The sequence below is a fragment of the Neomonachus schauinslandi genome, chromosome 9 (genome assembly GCF_002201575.2).
Source record: "Neomonachus schauinslandi chromosome 9, ASM220157v2, whole genome shotgun sequence".
Classification (NCBI taxonomy): Eukaryota; Metazoa; Chordata; class Mammalia; order Carnivora; family Phocidae; genus Neomonachus; species Neomonachus schauinslandi.
Genome location: NC_058411.1, coordinates 91,402,629 through 91,429,345, shown reverse-complemented (window position 1 = coordinate 91,429,345; position 26,717 = coordinate 91,402,629). Strand labels below are relative to the sequence as shown.

The 26,717-nt window shown below is 41.4% G+C and overlaps 1 protein-coding gene across 3 annotated transcripts; it reads left to right on the top strand.

The window, feature by feature from the left end:
* The first annotated feature begins 11,154 nt into the window (after positions 1-11,154).
* Positions 11,155-24,369, top strand: LYSMD2 (LysM domain containing 2). 3 transcript variants are annotated; one of them, XM_021693902.1, is made up of 3 exons: positions 11,155-11,616; positions 22,424-22,755; positions 23,813-24,369. In XM_021693902.1, the coding sequence occupies exons 1-3, from the start codon at positions 11,344-11,346 to the stop codon at positions 23,853-23,855; spliced, it is 648 nt and encodes a 215-aa protein (XP_021549577.1). In that variant the 5' UTR covers positions 11,155-11,343; the 3' UTR covers positions 23,856-24,369. The 3 variants fall into 3 exon arrangements, with proteins under 3 accessions (XP_021549577.1, XP_044773914.1, XP_021549578.1); XM_044917979.1 differs by having other exon boundaries at positions 11,596-11,603; positions 23,813-24,191; XM_021693903.2 differs by lacking the exon at positions 11,155-11,616 and adding an exon at positions 15,636-15,647 and having other exon boundaries at positions 23,813-24,191.
* The last annotated feature ends 2,348 nt before the right edge of the window (positions 24,370-26,717 follow it).

Sequence of the window (26,717 nt, the reverse complement as noted above, 5' to 3'; positions counted from 1 at the left end):
CACAAGCAGGAGGAGTGGCAGGCAGAGGGAAAAGCAGGCTCCCCTCTGAGCAAGGAGCCTGATGCAGGACTGGGATCATGAACTGAGCTGAAGGCAGATGCTTAACTAACTGAGACACCCAGGCATACCGTCTGTTGGAAATATAAAAATGACTAATTCAGTCTCTTTGCTTTTTCTACATATATTCAGAATATGTATTTCTTCTTGAGTCAGTTTCATTAGTTTATGTCTTTCTAGGAATTTATCCATTTCATCTAAGTTATATAGTTTGTTGGCATAAAATTCTCCATAATTTTTATCATTCTTTTTATTTCTGTAAGGTCAATGTGATATCCCCTTTTTTACTCCTAATTTTAGTATTTGAGTCTTTTCTCTTTTTCCCTTGGTCAGTCTAGCTAAAGGTTTGTCAATTTTGTTGATCTTTTCAAAGAACCAAGTTTTGATTTTCTTTATTTTCTCTATTGTTTTTCTAGTCTCCATTTAATTTATTTCTGCTATAGTCTTTATTAGTTTTATCATGGCCCAGATGGTTTTCACTCTGAATTCTACCAAGCATTTGAGAAAGAAATGATACCAATTCTCTGTAATGTCTTCTAGAAAATAGAAGCACAGTGAATACTTCCTAACTTGTTCTACTAGGCCAAGCATCACCCTAATAACAAAACCAAAGACATTAAAAGAAAGGAAAATTACAGGCCAATATCTCCCGTGAAAATGATGCAGAAGTCTTCAACAAAATGTTAATAGATTGAATCCAACAATGTATAACAAGAATTATGCATTATGACCAAGTGGGATTTTATCCCAGGTATGCAAGTCTGGTTCAACATTCAAAAAAATCAATTAATGTAACCCACTAAATCAAGAGGCTAAGGGAAAATAATCATATAATCATATCAATAGATGCAGGAAAGGCATTTGGCAAAATCCAACATTCATTCATGATAAGCTCCCAGCAAACTACGAATAGAGGGGAACGTCCTTAATATGATAAACAACAGCTATAAAAACTCTACAGATGACATCGTACTTAATGATGAGAAGGGAGATACTTTCTCCCTAAGATCAGAAACTAGGCAAGGTTGTCTCCTCTTGCCATTTCTGTTCAACATTGACTAGAAGCCCAGTTAATGTAATAAGACAAGAAGGGTTGGGTGGAAGGTATATACAGATTGGGAAAGAAAAAGTAAAACTGTCTTTGTTCATAGATGGTATAATTGTCTATGTAGAAAATCCCAAAGAATCATTGAAAACAAACCCTGGAACTAATAAGTCATTATAACAAGGTTGTAGATACAAGGTTAATATACAAAAATCAATTGCTTTCCTATAATTGGAAGTTGAAATTAAAAGTGCAACACGATTTACATTAGTACACCCTCCCCCCAAAAAAGCAAAGAAAGAAAAAGTACTTAGTGATATATATAATAACTATATGAGAGGAAACAACAAAACTCTGATGAAAGAAATCAAGGAAGGTCTAAATAAATGGAGAGATATTTCATGTTCTTGGATAGGAAAACTCAACGTTGTTAGGATGTCGATTCTTCCCAGCTTGATCTATAGGTTTGATCAATCCCAATCAAAACCCCAGCAAGTTATTTTGTAGATGTCAACAAACTGATTTCAAAATCTATATGGAAAAACAAAAGACAGAATAGCCAATACAATACTGATGAAGAACAAAGTCAAAGGCCTTACACTACCCAACTTCAAGATTTACTATAAAGCTTCTCTAATCAAGAAAATGTGGCATTGGTGAAAGACAAATAGATCGATGAACAGTAGAGACCCCAGAAATAGACTCACACAAACATGGTTAACTTATCTTTGACAAAGAAGCAAAGAAACTTTGATGAAGAAAGGATATTTTTTTCAACAAATGGTGCTGGAACAACTGGACGCCCACGTGCAAAAGAGTAGATCTAAGTTCAGACTTTTTGCTGTTCACAAAAATTAACTTGAAACGGATCATAGACTTAAATACAAAACACAAAACTATAGAACTTCTAGAAGATAACATAGGAGAAAATCTAGGTGACTTTGAAATTGGCAAGGACTTTTTAGATACAACACCATCGGCAGACCCATGAAAGAAAAAATTGGTAAGGTGCCCTTGATTAATGTTGAAAACTTCTGCTCTGAGAAAGACACTGTTAAAAGAATGGAAAAGCAAGCCACAGCCTGGGGAAAAATATTTACTGGCAAAGATGTGGGGAAGTTGGAACCCTCACACATTACCAGTGGGAATGTAAAATGGTGCAAGGGATATGTGAAACAGTTCGGTGGTTCCTCAAAAAGCTAGACATAGAATTACCATATGACCCAGCAATTCCATTCCAGAGTATCTCTCCAAAGAAATTGAAAGCAAGGACTTGAACAGATACTTATATATCAATGTTCATTGCAGCATTATTTACAAAAGCCAAAAGTTGGAAACAACTCAAGTGCTCATCAACAGATGAATGGACAAACAAAATGTGATATATCCATACAATGGAGTATTATTCAACCATAAAAAGAAACGAAGTTCTTTAAAAAAATTTTTTATTATCGAAATGTAGTTGACAATGTTATATTGAGTTTCAGGTTTCACAACATTGTGATTCAACAATTCTATACTCGTTGTTCACTGTGAGAAGTGTAGTTACCATCTGTCACCATACAACCTTACAGAATATCATTAGCTGTATTTTCTATGCTGTATTTTTTCATCTCTGTGACTTGTTTACTTTATAACTGGAAATTTATACCTCCTAATCCCCTTTACCTATTTCACCCATCCCCCCACTCCCACCTTTCTAGCAACCTACCAGTTCTCTGTTTACAAGTTTGTTTCTTTTTTTTAAGATCCCACATATAAGGGAAATTGTATGGTATTTGTCTTTCTTAGTCTGGCTTATTTTACTTAGCATAATGTCCTCAAGGTTCATCCATATTGTAGCATGTATCAGAACTTCATTCTGATGAACCTGGAGGGTATTATGCTAAGTAAAATAAGTCAGACACAAAAGGGCAAATATTGTAAGTTTCTACTTATATGAAATATTTCAAATAGGCAAATTCATAGAGACGGAAAGTAGATGAGAGGTTACTAGGGACTGGGGGAGGCAGGGATGGGGAGTTATTGCTTAGCTGTTACATTTCTGTTTGAAGTGATGAAAAAGTTTTGGAAAACAAACTGGTGGTGATGGTTGCACAACATTGTGAATGTAATTGATGCTACTAAATTGTATACTTAAAAGTGGCTAAAGTGGGGGGCACCTGGCTGGCTCAGTTGGTAGAGCATGCAACTCTTGATTCAAGCCCCACATTGGGTGTAGAGCTTACTTAAAAATAAAATCTTTTAAAAAATGGTTAAAATGGTTAATGTTATTTTTATACCTATTTTACCACTATTTAAAAAGCTAATGTAATATGAATATACAAAAAAACATTGAATCATATACTTTAAATGGAGGAATTGTATGGTGTGTGAACTGTTTCTCAAAGAAGCTGTTCAAACTATGCAATTATATAAGTATAGCACAATTTATTTATTCTACTTTTGATGAATAATTGTTTCCAGTTTTTTGTTATTCTGAAAATGCTGTAACGGACATTCTCACACATTTCCTGGTGTGTAGGTGCAAAATTTTCAATAGGGCACATACAGTTTCTGGTATTGGAATTTCTGGTTTGTAAGAATGAACATGTACAGTTTTGCAAGATAATGGCAGAGTGTTTTTCAGAGTAGTTGTACCAATTGTACTTGTCCCAGCACTGCATAGAATTCCTATCTTCACCAATAATTGGTCTTGCCAAACTTAATTTTTTTCCAACATGGTGAATGTAAAATGGTTACTCTTTGTGGACTTCACAGTCTACTCTTTGTGGACACCACTCTTTGTGGTCACCTTCACAGTAAGGTGAATTTTTCTGATTATTAATGAGGTTGAGCATTTTTCATATTTTTATTAACCACTAGGATTTTTTTCTTCTATAAAATTCCAGTTTTGCCATTGGGTTATTTGTTTTTCTCTTTTTGTTATGTAGGAATTAACTTTTCAAATATTCTAGATTTTAACCTGTGGTTGGTTGTGTATGTTACAAATAAAACATTCTTTGATATCAGTGTTTATGCAGTTTTTAAATTCAGATAGCTGAGTTAAAATAATGAAGAATACCTAGATTTCAGAATCTGTTTGGTTCCTGATTTCCATATAAAAGCTAGCTGGAGTTTGAATGATAAAGTATAATTCAAAGATTTCATTCAAGTATTCTTGTTTCCTGGGATGCCTGTATCTTCTCCTAGTTTCTAATTTAATTTTTCTTCAAGGTATCTTTTTGTTAGCAAAATTTCTGAATTTTAAAGTTGTCATGCTTACCAATCTTCTTTATGAAGAATGCTTTTTTTGTCTTGCTAAAGAAGTATTTTCTTATCCTGGGATCATAAAGATATCTTTCTATATATTCTTCTGCAAGTTTAATGAGCTTTATCTTTCATCGTGAAGTCTGTAATCCATCAGAAATTAGATTTTGTGTATGGTAAGAGATAGAGACCTACCATGTGGATGACCAGTTGTCCTGACATCATATATTTCATACACCATTCCCCAGTGATCTGCAGTGCCCCCTGTGTCATGGGTGAGGTTCTCATACATTTGTGATTCTGGTTCTGGGTGCACGAGTGGTATTCATTAGTCTCCCAGCATGAATAACACCCTGTCCTAAATATTATAGCTTCATAATAATTCTTGATATCTGGTAGGGCAGTTTTCCTTTCCTTATTCTTTTTTTTTTTTTAAGATTTTATTTACTTGTTTTTGTGCACATGATGGGGGGAGGGGCAGAGGGAGAAGCAGACTCCCCGCTGAGCAGGGAGCCCAATGCGGACTCCATCCCAGGACCCGGGATCATGATTTGAGCCGAAGGCAGATGCTTAACCAACTGAGCCACCCAGGTGCCCTTCCCTTTCCTTATTCTTCAGAAGCATCTTTGCTCTTTCACATCAAATTTAGAATTAGCCTGTCATGTTTCTTGTAAACTCATATTGGGATATTAATTGCTGCTCCATAAAATATACAGGTCAATTTGAAGAGTATTGACTTTTTTTTATGATTTTGAATTTTCCTGGCATAGTTTTTTTTTTAATTTGTCTTCTTTAATGTATTTTAATGAATTTAAAATTTATGTCTTTATAAAGGTCTTGCTCATTTTTTCTTAGATTCATTCCTTGGTTCTATCTATTCCATCATATAATCTATCAGTGTTTTAATAGTAAGTCACCCTTGAATTTCTGGGATAAAGTCATCTTATTCATGATGGATTATCTTTTGTATGCACTGTTATATTTGGCTTCATAATATCTTAAGATTCTTATATCCATGTTTCTTTTCTTTTTTTAAGTATTTTATTTATTGAGAGAGAGAGTGAGAGAGAACAGGAGCGGGGGGCAGTGGGCAGAGGGAGAGGGAGAAGCAGACTCCCCGCTGAGCAGAGAGCTGGGCACATATCTCGGGGCTCAATCCCAAGACCCTGGGATCATGACCTGAGCCTAAGGCAGTCACTTAACCAACTGAGCCACCCAGGTGCCCTGAACTGATCTGGTTTCTTTCTTTTTTTTTTTTTTTAAAGATTTTATTTATTTGACAGAGAGAGACATAGCGAGAGAGGGAACACAAGCAGGGGCAGTGGGAGAGGGAGAAGCAGGCTCCCCACTGAGCAGGGAGCCCGACGCGGGGCTCGATCCCAGGACCCTGGGATCATGACCTGAGCCGAAGGCAGATGCTTAACGACTGAGCCACCCAGGCACCCCCGATCTGGTTTCTTAATGGTTATTGAACTATTCAGACTTTCTATGACTTCATATATTAATTTAGGCAAGTTATTTATAGTTCTAGCTTTCAGTTCCCTCTTGTTTTGATACATAAGGCTGTCCCTTTTTTAAATTGCCAGCTTAGTTATGAATTTCATTTTAAAAATTAATCTAAATTAAAAATACTTGTAGTAGGAGGACTTCATTAAGTTTAGACATTCTAGCTTGCTAGAACCAGAACTCTAGATATGTGCTTCTTCAACTTTACTAGATATTGTCGTATAGCTCTTTAAAGTGGTTGCATCAGGTTATATTGCCAACACTGTTTGAGATTTCCTTTTGTTTGACAATTTCACCAGTACTAAGAATTATCCAGTTGTTTAATTTTTGCCAATCTCATGCCTATGGAATTGTAGTTTTAAATTGAATTTCTCTGCTTATTGGTAGCATTGAACATCTTCCCCTAGGTTTGTTGTCCATTTGAGTTTTATCTTCTGAAAAATTTTGACCATTTTTCTAGTGTTTGTCTTTTTATAACTCATAGGCTTCTTAATATAGTCTGGATAATAATAGTTTGTCAGCTATATGTATTCAAATATATATTTTTCCATTTTATACCCTTCTATTCAAATTGTAAGGCACTTAAAAAAAAGATTTATTTTAGAGAGAGAGCGAGGGGAGGGACAGAGGAAGAGAGAATTTTTTTTTTAAAGATTTTATTTATTTATTTGAGAGAGAGAGAATGAGAGACAGAGAGCACGAGAGGGAAGAGGGCAGAGGGAGAAGCAGACCCCCTGCTGAGCAGGGAGCCCAATGTGGGACTCGATTCCGGGACTCCAGGATCATGACCTGAGCCGAAGGCAGTCGCTTAACCAACTGAGCCACCCAGGCGCCCAGGAAGAGAGAATCTTAAGCAGACTCTGTGCTGAGCGCGGGGCTCAACATGGGGGTCAATCTCATGATCCTGAGATCACGACCTGAACTGAAACCAAGAGTCAGACATTTAACCAACTGTGCCACCCAGGTGCCCCTAAGGTACCCTTTAAGGCACAGAAATTTTTAATGTTGATATACAGAATTTACCAGTCTTTTTTTTTCTTTGTAGTTTGTTATTTGGTATCTTGCTTAAGAGATCTTTTGTTATCCCAAGGTTATAAAGATACTGTTCTAAAAGTGTTAAAGTTTGTTTTTCCCAATTATATCCTCAATCTGTAACTGATTTCAGTACATGGTATAAGAGAGAGCTCTAACTTGATTTTTTTTTTTTTTCACATAACAGTGCCAACAGCATTTATTGCCATACATTAACTTTCTCTGATATGTATGGGCCTGTTTCTGGGCTTCCTTTGTTGTTCCTTTGTTATATTTGTCTATCCTGGCAGTATTACTGCCATGGTATAGTTCTCATTGCTGCATCGTAAGTCTTGATGGCTGTGAAGGTAAGTCCCTCTTCCTCATTCTTCTTCAGGAAATGTCTTGCTCTTCTTAGCTCTTGGTCTTATTTTAAGATAAGACTGTCGCGTCCTTTGAAGAATCCTATAGGGATTTTTTTGGAATTTCAATGAGTTTATATATTAGTTTGGGAAGGAAATGATATTTTCATTATTTTTCATCTTCCCATCCATAAACATGGTATATCTCTGCTTTTATTTCCATCTTCTTTTGTATTTTTTAGTAGAATTTTATAGTTTTTCTATGTAAAGCATGCTTTCCTCTTCTTAACTTTATTCCTAATTTTTTTTTTTTTGCATATTGATTTTTCTGTCTTATAGCTTTGAAGTTTGAACAGTTCCAATGCAGATGTTATTTGTATTGGCTGTAAACATTTTAGTGTTGTCTATTATCAATAAACAACAGTTTATTTCTTATCAATCTTCCTTACCCTTTCTCCTTTTTCTTATTGCATTGGCTAGGGACTCCAGAATAAAATTAAATAGAAGCAGTAATAGAAGGCTTCCTTTTCTGGGGTGCCTGGGTGGCTCAGCTGGTTGGGCGTCCAACTCTTGGTTTTGGCTCAGATTGTGATCTCACGGGTGGTGAGACTGAGCCCCACGTCACGCTCTCTATTCAGTGGGAGTCTGCTTGGATATTCTGTCCTTCTGCCCCTTCCCCTGCTCATGCTTTCTCTCTCTCTCTAAAATAAATAAATAAATCTTTAAAAAAGAAAGGCTTCCTTTTCTTATTCTTGACCTCTAAGAAAATGCTTCTTTTTTTAAATTTAAATTTAAATTTAATTTAATTTATTTATTTTTAAAGTAAGCTCCATGCCCAGCATGGGGCCCAATGCAGGGGTTGAACTCAACCCTGAGATCAAGAGTCAGACACTTAACCAACTGAGCCACCCAGGCACCCCCAAAGGAGATGCTTCTAATGCTTCACTATTAATTGTGAGGTTTGCTCTGTGTTGTAGGTAGATACACAAAACACCAATATTGAAGTTCTGGTTGAAGAAGGAGAAATAAATATACAAAAAATTCATCCTTGGGGCACCTGGGTGGCTCAGTCAGTTAAGCGTCTGCCTTCGGCTCATGTCATGATCCTGGGGTCTGGGGATTGAACCCCACATTGGGCTCCCAGCGCAGTGGGGAGCCTACTTATCCCTCTCCCTGCTCCCCCTGCTTGTGCTCTCTCTGTCAAATAAATAAATAAAACCTTTAAAAAAAATTCATTCTAAGCCATAAATTATAGATATTAACTTTTATTATTTAGATTATGGAGAATTCAATATAAAACTTACAGGAAGATTAAATATTTGGAAACAGCCCCAATATCTAAGGAAAAAACCTCACAAAGAACCCTAACTATAAAATATCAAACAAGTATTAATTCAAGCTGATTAATTCCTGAGATCTACAAGAAATTCTAGTGAAGATCACAAAAAGGAATCATGGAGAAAATACTGAGAATTGTGTAGGATTTATTTCAGAGCATTTTATAACTGTTTTGGAGGTGTTTTATGATCCAGGATTTCTTAGGGCAGGAGAAGTTGAAAATAACTGGGGACAGCTTAGAAACTTGTCCTGAGAGGGAGGTAGTATGGCTTTTGAATCTCTCTCTATTTTTGTTGGTACTTTTTTTTTTTTCTTGCATTTTTACAGAGGCCTTGGTCATTTGTAAAGTAGTTAAGTGATCATCACCTAGCCTTTTTCCTACTTGGCTCATTTTCTGCCCCTTATTTTAGGTACCAACTGTTCTATCTTTTGGTATTCTCTGACTTCTCAAAGTCATCTTCCTGGTTTCTTATTTAGGCCTGTGTTTCACCCCTTTAATTTAGCACTTCCCAAATTGCTGAAATTCTGAGAAAGAGGGGTTCCGTGGTCAAATGAGTCTGGGAAATACAGTGTTAAGCCAAACCTAATAGCTGACTTTACTGCAGGCCTTCTAGAACCTTCAGTATTCTAATGTGCATTGTGAATCTCCAAAAGGGAAATATAGCTTGTAGTGTTTCCCCAATTAATTGATCATTGAACTTCTTCCAAAGAACACCTAATAACATCTCATATAACCCAGCTCATTACTCTTCAAATAAAAACTTCAAGTTCTTGTAAACTTTTCCTTAGTGGAAGACATGTTATATGCTCTCTCACTACTAGGTTGTGAATTCTTTGAGGACAATTTCTTTTTCTTGAAGTATTTTCTGATCTCATTATACATTGAAACTCTGGCATTCTTCCTCTCTTCTAGTTCCTGGGATGGGCACAATGGATACCACTCAAGAGTTCATGTATGGCACAATCTTGCTAAATAATCCAATTTAGCTTTTGGGATCTTTGTACTACACCTCAGTTCAACTACTTTTGATGCTTTATTGAAGCCTCTGAGCTAGGCATTGCTGGTGCTAAAAAGATGAGTAAGATCTAGTTACACCTCACTGGAGAACATGTAGAGGAAATAAGCATATGACACAAAACACAAGTTAAATGCTAAACAAGAGGTACAAACTACCTTGGGGTTCAATGGAGAAACAATAACAACTGGGTGGCTAGGGAAGGGAGACACATGGGAAGAATCAGAAAAGATTTCTTGGAGGATGTATCATGTGGGATGGGCCTTAAATTTTTAAAAAAATACAGACAGGGTATAGAAGAGTGGCATTACAGGTGGGGATGTATAGCATATGCAAACAGGAAGGTAGGGAAGAGGGGCAAGTTCAAGTGGCTCTGTCTGGCAGGATGTGCACAGGATAAGTTGTAGATGGGATATGATCAGAGCATGGATAATAAAAATAGAAAATACTTTGGGTGCCAATGTGAGTTATGTTAATGCTGCTGTCCTCACGGAGCCATTGAAGAATTTTTGAGTGGGAGGGGGATGTGAGGACCACTTGTTCCTCTCCCATCCTTTGTGGTGTCTCCAAGCTCCACTGTCTTTGCCTCTGTCCAGCTCAGCGACATATAGAAACTTCAGCCAATGAATTAAACTTCAGTCTCCTGACTTGCATATTGGGTACCTCCTCTTGCAGAGCTGTCCAGAGTACAACAGAAACCGTGGCAGCACACTCTAGTAAATGCATACCCCCTCTATGTAGAATACTGTCAGAAGCCAGCATGTTGAGGAGAGTGTTCAGATGAAGAATAGAGATAAGAGGCCATCAGTAGATTTAATGATAATACTTTGTGGAGTTATGATTTCAGTGTCTTAAAGAGGAATCTGATAAGAAAAAAAGATGGGTGCAGATAGTAAATTTTAAGTAGCGAGCCACGAGAATGGATGTAGCTAGTGAGCCTGGAAAATTGACTGTATCTAGTCACTCGTTCCAGGCAGCCCAGGACTAAAATTGGCGGGGGGGGGGGGGGGGGGGGGGGGGGGGGGGGGGGGGGCCGGCAGTGAAGAGTGAAACCCAAACAGCTGGAGGGTTGGTTTGAGGTCACCCACCTGGTGTAATGTTCAAAGGCCTATCCCTCCTGCTGTAATGTTGAAAGGCCCGGACCCTCCTGGCTCTTCAGATAGGCCTGGAGAAACGGTGTGTGTTTAATGGCCTCAATGTTTTCTGTGACGTGGACTTTGAGGTCATCAGGGCAGTCGGGTAGGGGGAGGGCAGTACCCTTTATGGGAGAGCTTGGAGGTCTGAGAAAGCTGGCGCCTGCTGGGGAATCAATATAGGAAGCAGAGCAAAGCTTTGGTGTTTTGCAGTGGTCGGGGCAGGGCTCTCTAGAACCTGTGGGCATGCCGCAGGGCTCCACCGGCTCCAAGGACGCCTGAGGATGGGCCCCCCGTAGCCCCCGCGGCCGCGGGCGTTAGTGCGCCCCGCTTCCTCGCACCGCAGGGCCTGCCCCGCACCCGCGAGCAGGGTGGAGCCGCGGCGCTCGGCCCGGTGGCTGCGGGATCTCGTCTCGCTCTTCCGCTTGCAGGTGCGCCCGGGGAAGGCGGGACGCGCAGGAGGGGGCGCCCGCCATGCTCGGCCCGCAGCTCCGCGTCGCGGCCTCCAGCCCGCCGCCCCCGCGAAACGGCCATCCGCAGCCCCTGTGAGGAGGAAGAAAAGGCGGCGGCGCACAAGGCGCCGCCCCCTTGGCGAGCCTCGCGACCTGGCGGCCTCCGCAGGACCCATGGCGGATTCCTCGCCCGCGCTCTCCTTGCGGGAAGGCGGCCCCCGAGCGCCCCGGCCCTCGGCCCCCTCGCCGCCGCCGCGCTCGCGCTCCGGCTCCGAGTCCGAGGAGGCCGAGCTGTCACTGAGCCTGGCCCGCACCAAGACCCGCTCGTACGGCAGCACGGCCAGCGTGCGGGCGCCGCTGGGCGCCGGCGTCATCGAGCGCCATGTGGAGCACCGGGTCCGCGCCGGCGATACGCTGCAGGGCATCGCGCTCAAGTACGGAGTCACGGTGAGCAGGGCGCGCCGCGGCGGCTAGGGCCGGCGGCACGGGAGGGGGCTCGGGGCGGGGTCCGGAGCCCCGGGGGTCGCGCGGGCGGCCATCTGGCCCCCGGCGCCCGCCTGGCGCGCGCTGAGGGCCGCGGCAGTGGTCGCCGAAGGTGGTTCTGTAGCCAGAGGGGCAGGCCGCCGAGGCTCCCTCCCCAGGTAAGTGCATCGAGTTCCCGGTGTCCTGCCCAGACTCGGCCCAGATCCGTGAGGAAGGCCAGAGAGCACCAGGGAGCCACGTTCACCCGATGTTCAGTCCAGATCACACTACCGTAGTGCATATTTACTCAAAGCCCAGCTGAGGTGTGGACTCAGGCAGAGAATTTTATTTTCTCTGTAAACAAGCGCTGTGATGAGTCAGCGATGGTACATTTGTTCCCGCAGGATGGTTCTGGTTTTTATCGATTATGCTACTTTATTTAGAAGTGAAATTACACCCCTGGGCTCACTGGCAACTGTGAATGTGACACCTGTCGCTAAGCTGCAGCTCAGAACTGGGGTCTAGGTGAGCTGGAGAGCTGTGTTTATTATAAATTTATAAGTGTGTTTGTGCTAAGTATATTGCATTACAGCTCTGGGAAGAACATGGAAACTTGAGGGAGCATATTGTCTCATTAAAATTACTTATAATTAACTCTGAGCCATGTGATGGCCTTTTTGCATTTGAGTTCTGTATTAGTTTTCAGTGTTCTTACCTGAAACACCTTAGACACGAATGGGAAGAAAGGCGATCTTATCTGTATCTTTCTCTTGAAGTGAAACTTTCTGGCCCTTTACAGAATGATAGAGACTAATTTATTTTGCACCTTCTAGCTGATACTCTATGTTTACCTAGCAGGTCATTTAAACATTGTGAGACCAGGGATCTTGCTGTGCAGACATATATAGATAGTATCATGCCATGGATAGTCCCTTTCCCTCTGCCTGGGAGTTTCTAAATGTGAACATAGAACTGCAGTTCTTATGCACATCAATAGGGCCTGGTTTTGGGTGAGGGCCAGAGGAAAGCAGAGTTGGGGAATATCGTAGTTACCTTCTGCTGAATGCCTGCTGCGTGCCAGGCATTACGTTTGTCCTGTTCCATCTTGTTTTTATTCAATTTGATTTTCCTAATGAGCCTTGGAGGTAGGTGTAATTAACCTTTTTACAGATGGGAAGACGGATGAGAGGTAAGGATATTATCTAAGTATGTTTATTCATTGAGAGCAGCTTGAATTAGCACAGTGATAAAGCATTTGCTTTTATCTAGATTCTACTTCTGATTTCCATCCTTATTTCTATCCTAGTCTTATCAAGAGCTCTCTTAGCATCTTGGTTACTGAAGAAGGAAGGTCTCTTCTGTATGGTTTCTATATGTCCTACCTCCTGGGCCAGGGTGACTGCACCAGGAATCCATGATATCTAGAGAAGTGTTATTTCCCTGGTTCCTACCCACAGCAGTCTTTAGAGCCCAGTGCCCTCCATGGCTGCACTTGAGTGGCGTAGGGCTCCTAAACATCTGCTCACAGCAGTTCTCTACCTTTATCAAATACTTTCTAATCTATGTTTTTGCTTACTATAGATCCTGTTACTCATAACCTTATCACCCCTTTTGGTTAAAGTGTAAACCAGATTTTTCACTACTTTCATAAAGACTTGATTTTAAGATGTTAAGCTCAAGTATAACGAATGGGGAATTATAGTGTAATAGCCACAAAGAGTCTCAACTACAGCACTATTGATATTATGGACCCTGTAATTCTTTGGGGTTGTTGCTAGGGTTGTGCTGTGCATTGTAGGATGTTTAATAGCATCTCTGCCCTCTGCCTGTTAGATGCCAGGAAGGCCCCCAACCCCCAACCCCCATCCAGACATTGCCAAATGTTCCCTAGGAAGAAACTCACTCTTCATTGAGAACCACTGGTTTATTACATGTGTATCATTTACTTTAGGCCCTGAACTATAGTTGATGAAATATTTAGATTCTGTAGAACCAGTGAAAGTGATAATTCTTATTGTAACAGTGAAGTGATATTATTGCTTTAATAGGCAAATATTAATTGGATTTACTCATTGTAAATTGAGATTTTAGGTGGAAGCTAAAAAGGCAGAAAAGTTTTTTTCTTTCCCTGACTGAACGGAAAGAAGTTGAATTAGTTAAGTTTCTAATATTGACTACCAAGATCATAAGCATATTTAAATTATTGTTTAAAGGAGTTGGTGATGATATGTTGGAGATTTAGAGACCCAAGGCAGTGCACCTGGAAATTAAGACTCAGTCCAGGCAAACATTTGAATTTAACATCCCACGTCTGGCAAGAGCCGAGCATGGCTCTGCTGTCTTACTTAGAGGAGCAGGAATTCTCAGAGAAGCCTGTCTGCTGATGACAGCTCTCCAGCCCCCCAGCTGGTCGTCCAGGCAGGACTCCAGTCCCTCAGCATGGAGAGACTGGTAAGAGCCAGTAGTATTTTAGGTAGAGGGATGTTCCCAGAACAAAGACTCTGACAAGGTGTGACAGTGGCGGTCTGGTTTTCCACCCTGGGTTTCCGGGGGAACAAATTGGAAACTGGTTATCTGAAGTGGTGCTCAATGGCTAGCAGCAGGGTACATCCCAAGATGTGGGGGGAGAGAGGTGTTCCTCCAACTTGCCTGGCTAGGAGAATGCCCTGGGGCAAACTAAAAATAAAGAATCCTAACTGACCTTGAGCCTACTGAATCAGAATATTCAGAAAAGGAGCCCAGGAATCTTCATGTTTTACAAGCATGGCCTGTTTCTTGTTCCCAAAGCACTGTCCTTCCTGGGGTCTTAGCACTTGCTGTTCCATCCATATGGAACAGTCTTTCCCTGATAGCTGCATGGAAGGTTCACTTCATGGGTGTATGACCTGTGCAGTCACACAGGGCCCCGTGCTTAGAAGAGCCCTGCACTGCAATTGATGTCCTGCTCTACTATTGCCAACTTGAAAAAAGAATTGTTTAAAGATTTTATTTATTCGTTTGAGAGAGGGAGAGAGAGAGAAAACATGAACAGAGGGGAGAGGCAGAGAGAGAAGGAGAAGCAGACACCCCGCTGAGCAGGGAGCCTGATGCAGGTCTCGATACCGAGGACCTGGAGATCACGACCTGAGCCGAAGGCAGCTGCTTAACCATCTGAGCCACCCAGGGGCCCCGCCATCTTGAAATTTTTAATACTTCGTGAACAAGGGCCCCACGTTTGCACTTTTCACCGGGCCCTGCAAATTATGTGGCTGACCTTGCCTATGTGACTTGCTCCCTCACTGACTTCAAGTTCTTGCTTACAGTCTCCTCCATGAGGCCTTCCTGACTGTGCTCTGTCAAATTACAGCCCTCCTCCTTTCCCCCTTCCCCTTGCCTGCCTTGTTTTCCCAACAGTGTTTATTGTTCATCTCATTTTCCTTTTTTTTTTTTTTCCAGCTTCTATCTTTTTGGTGATACGTTAGTGAATAAATAGAAATCCGTGCCCTCATGGAGCTTATAATTTAGTCAGTGGAGACAGAGAGTAAACAAAAGAAATATGTTATATGTCAGGGATTGACAAGCAAAATGAAAGAAAATTAAGCAGGGAGAGGAGAGAAGGAGGGCTAGTGGAGGTGGCTGTAATTTAAAATGATGTGACCACAAAGACCTCACAGAGAAGGAGGCAAGGGGGTGGGTGGGGGGCATGCAGATATCTGTGAAGAACATTCCAGGCAGCAGGAACAGCGAGTGATGCAAAGGCCCTGAGGTGGGAACATAATTGGCAAGTTCCAGGAATAGTGTACCTGGCACTTAGAATGCAATAGGGTGTATTTGGACCAGATCATTTCGGGCCTTGAAAGCTGTTGTAAGAACTTTGGCTCTTTCTCTGAGTGAGCTGGAACGTGTTGGAGGAATTTGAACAGAAGAATGGCGTGATCTGATTTGGATCCCTCTGGCTGCGGCTTTGAGCACACACTGTAGCGGGGCGAGTGCCAAGGCAGCGAGACCAGAAGGATGAAGGCTTTGTCATAATGCAGGTAAGAAGATGGCAGCTGGGAACAAAGCAGCGGAGAAGGAAGTGGTGGGAAGCTGTTGGAGTCTAGATGATTTGTTGATGCGCTATATATTTTCTGCTTATTTGTTTACTGTTTCATTTGAGTATCTCTGCCTGAGAGATGGGCCCAGGGATCCAGGAGGCTTCTCTATAGGAAAGAAGAATGCGGATGTTGGAGAACCTGGCCAGGCCTGACGCCTGATGGATGCCAGTTCTTCCGCCAGTGCTTTAGAAAATATCTGAAGGACCCTTCCCACATCACTTTTAAAGTCATTATTAGTTATTAATAACCGGCATTTATTATTATTTTTTTACCTGTTTTTATTGAGCCTGGTTTGTTTGAGTCCTTGTGCTATATGCTACAGGATGATACATGCTTTCCTCTTATTATTCATGGTGAGTTTGTCTACTACTGCTTTCCACTAGCCTGTAGCTACTCGAGAAGCCAGGTTGCTTGTCTCACTCATCTCCGTACATTCTGTGCCTAGCCTGGGTCTGGCACATGGCGGGCCCTCCACGTATGTATGGACCTAATCCACAGGCCTGCCTGGAGTGAAATCACTGGGCCCTGGAGTTGAGCAGACCCTGAAAGACAAAGCCCAGGGTAGGGGCTGAGTGACTGGAATTGCAAAGTGTAATTTAAGGCTGGCTCTCCAGCCTAAGGAAAGATTGGTGCTGGTTTGCTCCCCTTCTACCAGCAGGGAGTCTTGACATTGAATTAAACATAGGTTTACATTTGAGCATCTCTACCAAAGCAGCATTTGAGGAAGTGGTCTGGGAAACTGAAACTATTTGGGCTGAGTTGAGAAACTATTAAATACCACGTCGATCTCAGACACGAATTTGCTTGGGCTGGAATTTCCCTGACTGTGCCTGTCTCTTCTGAGACATTTAGGTCCTTACCCTAACCCAGTGTTCTAGATTTAGCTATGGCCTTTGTGGTGATCCTAGCTCCTCTCAGTTGGATGCAAGCTTCAGGAGGAAACTCACCGGCTCCAGGCAGCCACTGTGAACTTTTTGTTTGGAAACCCTGGAAAAACATCCAGAAAACAGTATACAAACTAAAAGTGAGCAGGAGGCAGTGAGGAGACCTATTATTTGCATAAACTTTCTCATTGTCTCTTTGCTTCCTCCTGGTAGCTTGCCTGCCCTCTCGCCTCTCCAGAGGCCATGTTGCTTCCAGTGCCCTCAATCACTTCCTGTCCCGTTTTATTCCCAGGGTCTTCTCACTTTGTTCCAGTGAGCTGCTAAACCTAGTTGCTTAACATTTCCCCGAACAGCAGTCACCTTGCTGAGAAAAGGTGAAATAATTGTCATTTTAGGGACAACAAGGGTTGTGAATTAGAAATGTAAGTATATGTAAATCTTTTGTGTTCATAACTTCAGGCCCTGCTGCTGGTAGAAATTGTTGATCCTTGCTGATCAAAGGCAAGAGAACTATAAATAAATAATGCAACATGTAGCGAGAAGTATGGTAAAATAGCCTTTAGTAGCTTGGGGTTTAATAGATTCTCATATATTCTTTTTTTTTTTTATTTTTTGGGGGGAGGGGCAGAGGAAGAATCCTCATGTATTCTTTTTTTAAAAAAGTTTCATTGAGGGGCGCCTGGGTGGCTCAGTCAGTTAAGCATCTGCCTTTGACTCAGGTCATGGAGAAAAGGATCATAATATCTTCTAAGAGTTCTAATTTACTGTTCTCTGCTTTATGTGTTTCTAACACAACCCAGGTCAGCATTGGGACCGTGCCAGAAAACTGCAATTTTCAAAGCCTGTAACAAATCAAATCCTTGTGCTATCCAAAACTTGAAGCAGCTGTAGTTATTCTATGTATGATTTCAGCTCAAGTCATAATCTTGGAGTCCTGGGATTGAGCCCCGAGTCAGGCTCTGAGCTCAGCGAGGAGTCTGCTTGGAATTCTCTCTCCCTCTGCCCCTCCCCACTCTCATGTGTGCACCTCTTCCCCCCCACCCCCGCTCTCTAAAATAAATAAATAAATAAAATCTTTAAAAATAAATAAATAAAATAAAATCCAGTTTTTTACCTTGGCATCCAAGGCCCAATGTGGCCTAGAGTTTTGCTCATTACTCCCTATACTTCAGCCACACTGTTTTTTTCCTGTGCTGGGGTCTTGCAACTGCTCTTTCTCACTAGAATGCTGCCTCCCCTTCCCCCCCCCCCCCCGCTTTTTTTCTTGGCTAGTTTTTTCCTTAACTTTATTATGAGTCCAGAGTTTGCAACCTGTTCAGTTGGTTCAAGCCAGCACTCGTAAAGGAAAACAAGTTAAGATCAAATTTATCACCTTTGGGGGGAAAAAGAAAACATAGAGCTTGCACACCTCAGGGCAGTGACAACATATAATGTTAATTATCTGGGGTTGGTTTCATGAAATTTTTTTTATATATTCTTACTTTGTAGGAGAAATATTTTTTATTGTGAGAAATTCCTGCTTCTCATTTGCTGAATAAATACATGTTAGAATCTGCCTTTACTTGTTACTTTCTCACTTTTAACCAGTAATAATAAGATAGCAACTATTATCATTATCTTTTTTGAGGGCTTCCTGGGGGCTATGCATTATCCTAAATACTTAACAAAGCCAGGATTTGAACCCAGAAAGTATGGCCCCAGAGGCCCTGTTTCTAACTACTACCTTGTATTAGGCTCATTTCATCTTCAGACTCAAATCTGCCAGTCCTTAGATTGGTCCCCACCTTGATGCTAACTATGTCTGGATATCCCCGATGTCCCTGATGCTGTATCCCGTCTAGACTATAGGGTGAATGTACACCTTAAATGCTTGCTGATGATACTGAGATGGAGACAGCATAGTCTCTGACTTCAGGAAGCTCATAGGCTAAAGAGGCAATTCTATGGGTGAATCAATGGGATGATACACAAGAACTAAGGGAACCCTGCCTTCATTCCCTGTGCTCCTTGACTATACCCAGCTGTTGACTCAGTTACCTTGTCTTGTGGTCCCCGTCATTGGCCCTTCGCCTAGCTGTGATGGGCTGTCTTGTTTTGAATGATAGATGTATGGGTCAAGGTTCTGACAGGAAACAGATAGTGGGCGTGGGGGTGTGTGGCCAAAGAGAATTTAGTGAAAGAACATTTACAGAAGTATGAGCAGGGCTGGGGGAACCACCAAGGGACGGTGAAGCACCTGAGACTAGCAACAGCAGGGAGACATTACCCCAAGGCTTGAAGGGCAAGGGGAAGAAGTGGCGTACCCCACACGAGGAAGGCTGGAGCCGTGGATGAGGGAGCGGTTACCTGGCAGGAACTCTGCCATAGAGGAGTGCAGCCACTGGAGACATGGTGCTGTATCTTTCTGCTCATGACTTCCTTTGGAACACCCACTGGCAGTCCAAGGACAAGGGGGCTTAGGTAATGCAGTTCTTAAGAGGTCAGTCTCCTGGGGTTCAGAACAGGCTCAAGAAGAGTTGGGGATGGATTGGGTGGTGGGGGTGTATTGAAAGAGTCACTAGCACAGCAGATGATTTATTGTCCCTTTCTGGTTACTTCCCTGGGTTAATCTTTTTTTTTTTTAAGTTTTTATTTATTTATTAGAGAGAGAGAGAGAGAGAGAGCACAAGCCAGGGGGAGAGGCAGAGGGAGATCAGACTCCCCGCTGAGCAGGGAGCCTGATGTGGTGCTCAATCCCAGGACCCTGGGATCATGACCTGAGCCAAAGGCAGATGCATAACCGGCTGAGCCACTCAGGCGCCCCTGGGTTCATCTTTATGCCTACTCCTCTGACCTGTTTTAATGAATTCATCCATCCATCCATCTATCCATCCTTCTATCCTAAGCACTTAATGTGTAAAGGTCTTTGTTAGCCCCAGGGAAGATAGAGAAATAAAAGTGCTTGTCCTGAAGGAATTCACAGTTTATGCTTGATATTCTCAGCCCTGCCTTGGCACTCAGATCTGGTGTTCCTGTCAGTTTCTGTCCTCCATCATTATTCTCAGAAAATAGTAGACCCCTGCCAATAAGCATTTTGAAGAGCACTATATCAATGAAGGGTCTTTGATTTACAAGTGACAGAAGACCTAACTCAGATTGGCTTAAGCAAAAAACAGAAACAAACAAAAAATGGAGTTTATTGGGTCATGGAACTGAAAGGTCCTAGGGTATTCTAGCTTCAGGCTTTGATTCAGAGAACTGATTGCTCTCCTCCCAGATAGCCTCAGGTTCCATGAGGTGGGGGGACAGCTGCTCTTTCCAGCAGAAAAAATACAGAATCGTTCTCCTCCCAGACCCAGCAAAAGTCTCCCTGCATCTTTGAATTGTTCCAAGATGGGACTGTGACCTATCATGAAAGCCAGGACACTGTGACACTCCAAAGGGCAAGAATGAGTCATATGCTCACCCTGGAGTGTGTGTGTGTGTGTGTGGGGGGGGGGGGTTGCTCAGTCCGTTGGAAGCCCACATACTAAGATGGAGGAGGTAGATGCTAGCTGTTAAAAAAAAAAAAGGGAGGAGGTATTAAAGGCAGAGTAGAATGTACCTGAACCTGCTATGGTTATTTAAATCTCTTTATCTAATTAAATTAAATAACCTGCTATGGTTATTTAAATCTCTTAAATCGAAGCCTGAACCAGACCAGAGATACTTAGGATTTTCAGATTTTTAGTTTTGTCTCCTAAATGCACCTGCCTATTCATGCCTCTCTTCCTCACCCTTACCTTCTCTCTTTTAATCAGAAACTAGAACACAAAAGACCACCCCACTCTACACAAAAGATACTTTAATGTAGTATCTTTAAAAGAAAAAAAAAAGAAAGCTTTAAGTGTACCATTTGTATAGATTCAGCTTATAGTAAGAAATCAGGAGATACAGGGTTCATTCAGTAATCGACTGTTGTTTTTCAGGCTCTTTGATGTAGAAATCTAATTGTTTCACTCACAATTTGGCATTAAAGGATCCCATAATTTGGTCCCATTAGTCATGCACTTTTATCCTGGTGTTGTATGGACTTCAGAGTCAGACAGAAATCCCAGATCACACATTCATTTTAATTGTTTTAGATTCTTATTTGAGAGAGAGTGCGCACGAGCATGAGGGGAGAGGGGCAGAGGCACAGGGAGAAGCAGACTCCCCGCTGAACGCAACGCTGAGCAGGGAGCCCAACGCGGGGCTCCATCCCAGGACCCTTGAGATCCTGACCTGAGCCGAAGGCAGACGCTTAACCGACTGAGTTACCCAGGCGCCCCTCCAGCTCACACATTTAAAGAGCCGTAGGCACTTGGTCAAATCAGTCATCTGTGTGTGCGTTAATTTCTTCATTGGAAAATAGTAGTATCATCAGCTGCCAGGTGCTCTGCTAAATATTCTTTCTCTCATAGATTTCCTATCTGTGTCTGTCTGCCTACTTACCTACCTACCTCTCTGTCTCCTCTATGCAAGGATGTGAGACAACCCTGTGAAGGGTGGGTGACACCTATTTTACACACGAGGCTACAGGCTGAGGGAAAGGAGGAACCAGCTCACGTGGAGACGGTTGGTGTTGGCGGAGCTGGGATTTGAAACCAGGCCTGTCAGATTCCCAAGCCTGCGCACTCAGCTCTCTTACCAAACCGTCTCGGTCCCCTGCCTCAGCAGAAGAAGCTGTGCAGAGACTGAGATGGCGCGGGGCACGTGCGGAGCCCAGCGCGGGGCAGTGCCCCGGCTCGCGGGCAGACAGGTGGGCAGACACCGGGAGCGCGGCTGGGGGACGCATGCGCACGCGGTTCTCCGGCGCGCCGGGAGCCAGCGCACGTTGAGTCCTGTCCGCGCTCACAGCGTTGGGGACTTAGGCATGCCACTTACCTCTCTGGAGTCTCCATTTCTTCATTTGCAAAAAGGGGGTGACAGTATCTGGATGGCAGAACTGTTGTGGAGGTTAAATGAGACCCGGTGTGTAGATTCCATTCTCCCTTTCCATTCTCCCTTTCCACCCCCACCTCCCATCCCCATCTCTGCGCTCTGCGGGAGGCATCCACAGGCTGGGAAAGAGTTTGAGGGTATAGAAACTGTATTAAATTCTAGCTGCTTCATCTGCCAGTGTATGATGGTTCCATGGTCCACAGTCTCTCTGAGTTTTGTTTCTTTTATTGGTGAAGTGGATCTTCTAATGCCTGCTCCATAGGGTAGGAAATACGAGATAATGTATGTAATGTGCTCCACACCTCCTTTCCTTACCTGTACTGCTTCTACCCCTTCTTCGAGGCCCATCTAAAATTAAAAGAATCAAAATCAGAACCCCACCTTCTCTGTGAGGTCTTTCTTAATGCCTGCAGCCCCAGTCTACACCATTCTTGCAAATGCTCGTTGTATTTATCCCTGTACCAGCTCCTGTATCCATTATATTTACCAAATACAATTCCAGAGACGAGGGAAGCACCCCGTAAGTAAAATAACAGTACTAGTTTTTTTTTTTAATCAAATAATAGAAATGTTAAAACAAGAATAGAATTTATTAGATAAGCTAAAACTTCAGGGATTTAAGGCTTCTTGGTAAAAGCTCCCTTGTAGGGGAAATATTATAGTGGGGGAAAATTCATTTTTCCTTTTTTAAAGTTGGGAAACAATTTCCTGACAACTCTTGAAATAACTAGGAGTACCTGGGGAAGTGACTAAACCCAAATTAAGAATCTCGAATCCAGAGAAAGCATTGCACATATTCTGAGCCTGGATATTTTTAGTTCTGGTTGTGTAATAAACCCCACTAATGGATTTATTTATATATAATTCTGTATTTCCTTTTTTATATTTTAGATGGAGCAGATTAAAAGGGCAAATAAACTGTTTACCAGTGACTGTATATTTCTGAAGAAAACTTTGAACATCCCAGTTATATCAGAGAAGGCTCTGTTGTTTAATGGACTTAACTCAATAGATTCTCCAGAAAATGAAACTGTTGGTAGCAGTTTTTCTCATGAAGAAGAGCCGGTAGCAGCTGGGGAAGACCTTTCTCCTCCCAGTCCTCAAGAATCCAATGTTCAGCCCATACAGCCTGAAGAAGTGTCAGCTAGAGATTTCCTGCAGAGACTAGACTTGCAGATTAAGTTGTCAACGCAGGCAGCCAAGAAACTAAAAGAAGAGAGCAGGTAAAAATATGCTGGTATAATGTCAGAGGCTGAATAAATTACTCTTATGCTGTCCTTGCTTGGCTAAGGTTTTGTTGTGTTTTGTTTTCTCCTTTGCTCTTCCCTTTCCTATTTTTTCCTTTTCCTTTAAAAACTCTATTTTAATTCTAGAAAGTCATTTTCAATATATGAAGCGTAAAAAGAGCTCCTGCATTCTGCATAGGGCTTTACCTGTTGTCTCTGTTATTTATTATAAAAAGTTTCTTTGGTTTAGTAGTGTAACTGTCCAGCGAGCAATTCTGGATAGCAGCCAAGCAGAAACGTCTCGTTTATCCCATCAGAGGAAGGATCGCACTGGGGAATCCTTGTGATCCTAATGCAATTTGTCAAAGACAGTGTCTGTTATTTGTTACTGGGTGTTTTTCATGTGAGCTTTTTTCTCTGCTCTTTAATTTGGTACTAGGGCAAATCTTTTTCTCTCCTACAGAATTGATTTTCTTTTTCCTTTATGAATCCAAGAATGGCACAAGCTGTTGGTTTCCTTTTTTGCCCTGGCTACCGGGAAGCTAGCAACTAAAACTGATGTTCAGTTCAACTACTACAGTATTTTTTATGGTTAATGTATTCATACTGTTCTCCTTTCCTTAGTCCTGATTTTTTATTTCTATCTAATTCATCTTATTATATTTAGGCTTTTTGTTGTAGGCACATTAAGTCCTTTCGAGGAAAAGGTAGAATATAAAAAATAAAAACAAATACGAATATAATCATTTTATAATTCAATATGTTTTATTTAAATGTAATAGAAAAATGTAAATATATAAGAATATATATATTCTTTTTTTACAAGTACCCTTCTTTATTCCAATAATTGAGTTGCCAATAAAATGCAGATAATAAGGTACACCCTAATGAGTATTTGCATTTCATACAACTTCCAGGACATGCAAAATATTATAAATTGATATACTCCTGCCCTTCTTTGGCAAGTGGATATTAAGGTATATAATAAGTATACATATTAGTTTTCTGAATAGTGTTTTTAAACACTGATTTATGCTGAATTTCTTTTTTTCAGAGATGAAGAAAGCCCCTATGCAACTTCCCTCTATCACAGTTAGATGATCAGGGGTGATAATCTAACCTGGATTAAGAGATGGTTGAATCATAAAGAAACCAACAACTGAAGATTCAAAAGCATACATCGTTAAATCACAATTTAGTAGTTCTACCTACTGCAATTGCACTGAAGTGATTATTTCCCTCTGGCTTTCTATAATTTTAAGTCTTTATTATGGCATGAGAGCAAAATTGTATCCTAAAGCCCATCACTTTTGTAGGTGATGGTAGTTTTTAGACTAGTTTTGTAAATACTAGTTAACATAAAGCATCAAAAACTGTATACATATTCAAGCTGAAAATGATGTTGATCTTCTGAGAAATCATAATTATGTGAAATACATGGTTGCTGTTTAAGTGATACTGATTTTGCTATGTGTTTATAACTTAAGTGCTATATATATATATTTCAATATGTATTACATATTCTGTATTAATATAAAGAACCAAATTTTGTCTGCTATTTTGTAAAAATAAACTACAAAAGCCTGAATGAGAAAATAAACTATGTTTTCATATTTGAGTCTTCAATTTTTTCAACAAATGGAAAAATAAAGTTGATTTTTAAATTACTTTTTAAATGGTGACAGCTTCTCCTCCATTTTAATTGCTTTTATTATTACAATTGGAATTTTGAAAAAGTTTCAATAATCTAAAAGCAAATCATTATGGGTATTAGTAACCTTTGCATTTTCATAATATTTGACCTGATATGTTTGAGATATGGTATGAACATAGAATATGATCAGAAGGAGAAATTATGACACATTGGTGAATTCTAGTTTAGATTTCATTATGTCACTTTATAAAGAGCGCTTCGTAGGCACTGTGCTCATTTGAATTGAGGGTTAAGTTTTTATTTACATAATTTGTCTTTTTTCATATGTACAGGTTACAGACATAAATGTTAAGCAAAATATTATTTACAGTTAAACTTTTTTGGTCTCAGTTTTTATTCAAGTACCAGGTTAAAGAAATCTTTAAGCTTCCACAAAAATTCCCCATATTTATCCCTCCCCTACACCCCCAAGGAATCTGCTTTCCGTGGGGCAAACAGGACTCTCCCCTCATTTTCTCTTCCCCATCTCCCTCCTTCAGGTCTTCCATTAAGCAGGAAACAGGTGCCCTTAGACATCAATGCAGCAGAGCTTATAGAATCGGAACTGCACATCTCTAGCCCTTGAGAGTGACCAGCAGGTGCATGCATGGGAAACACTAGTCATCTGCCCTTGTCTTGAATTTCTTGTTTATTCATAACATACATACTCCGTGTTGTGTTGGTTTTTTTCTCATGCTGTTACCGTCTCTGATATAGGGTGATCTCTTGATCATGCTTTGCTGCTACCTGACTCTGGGGAGTTAGTTGGAAGAGGAGAAAACAAAAAAGGAAGGGAAACCGTTGCGTATATAAGACAAGGTCTAGGCCTCTCTGGAGGTACAGGAACTTTCAAAGAATGTAAAGTTATCATGCTGTTTAACATCATCTGAAATTTGAGAGTAATCCAAAAGACATAAATCCAAAAATGCTATCCAAAAGATGTAATATAAGCAGAAATGTAAAATTCAGACCACAATCTTAAAAATATTCTTCTGAGTATTTCTTTGTTGCCTAAGGTCTACTCTTAGCACTTTCTGGCCAAGACATCTCTGTCCTTCACGTTATTAAAAACTCTGGATTTGTTGTGGCCACAGTTGAACTGTTTTGGACCAGAGTACTTTAGTACTGCCTTGGAGGAGTGGACTGAGCCACAAGAAACCGGGTCCGAGGCCCACTTTTAACCACTTCTTGGCCATCCGAGTTTGAGCACACTCTGTGCCCTTCTTCTTGTGAACCAGTTTACTCATTTCTTTTTTTTTTTTTAAAGATTTTATTTATTTATTTGAGACAGAGAGAATGAGAGACAGAGAGCATGAGAGGGAGGAGGGTCAGAGGGAGAAGCAGACTCCCTGCCGAGCAGGGAGCCCGATGCGGGACTCGATCCTGGGACTCCAGGATCATGACCTGAGCCGAAGGCAGTCGCTTAACCAACTGAGCCACCCAGGCGCCCAGTTTACTCATTTCTAAAACAGGGCCGATGATCTCCCTTTTCTTTTTTCTTGGCTACTGCTGGGAGCTAATGAATATCTGTGTGTCAGAAAACTACAATAAACTCCCTAAATAAATGTCTTATTTAAAAATAGACTGCATAGGTATCTAGATATATTATAGAAAAGTGAATGGATAAAATGCTTTAATTGCAGCGAGACTTTTTTTTCCCTGATGTACAAGCAGCCTGTTTGGACTGTAGGACTTGGGTGAAGGAGTAGGTCATGTTATCAAAGATGACATTAAAATGATCTGACTCACTGTGTTTGGCAAGGATAATTTGGGCATAGGTGTTTTTAGTTTCCTCTTACTGCTCACCAGGGAGTACTGGCTTTTCTAGAACATACTGAGTTTAGTTTGTGTGGGTGTCAGGCTTTGCGTTTTGTTTATTTTTACAACTCTAGAGAGGATGGGGAGGAGCAGCAGTGGTTTCCTCCCTGTGAAAAATAACCTCTTAACGTTGTCCCTATACGTTCCCCAGCCCTCACCAAAAAGTAGATACCAAGTAGGAGCATTCAAGACAAGTATCAGAAGGCCGTTTGAAGTCATGACAGCTAATACACAAAGCATTATATTATTTTTAAGATTTCCAGCTGAAATAGATAGAAAAATATGTTATCACTTTATGCTGAATAATGCATTTTCAAAGCATTCTTTGGTTTGGGAGCATTGCCCATTACCATTTCAGGAGGACCTTGGGCCACTGTGTGTTGCTTCCAGGGCTGTGTTTGCGATGGCAGCTGAGGAAGAGGAGTTGCAGAGACCCTAAGTTCATTAA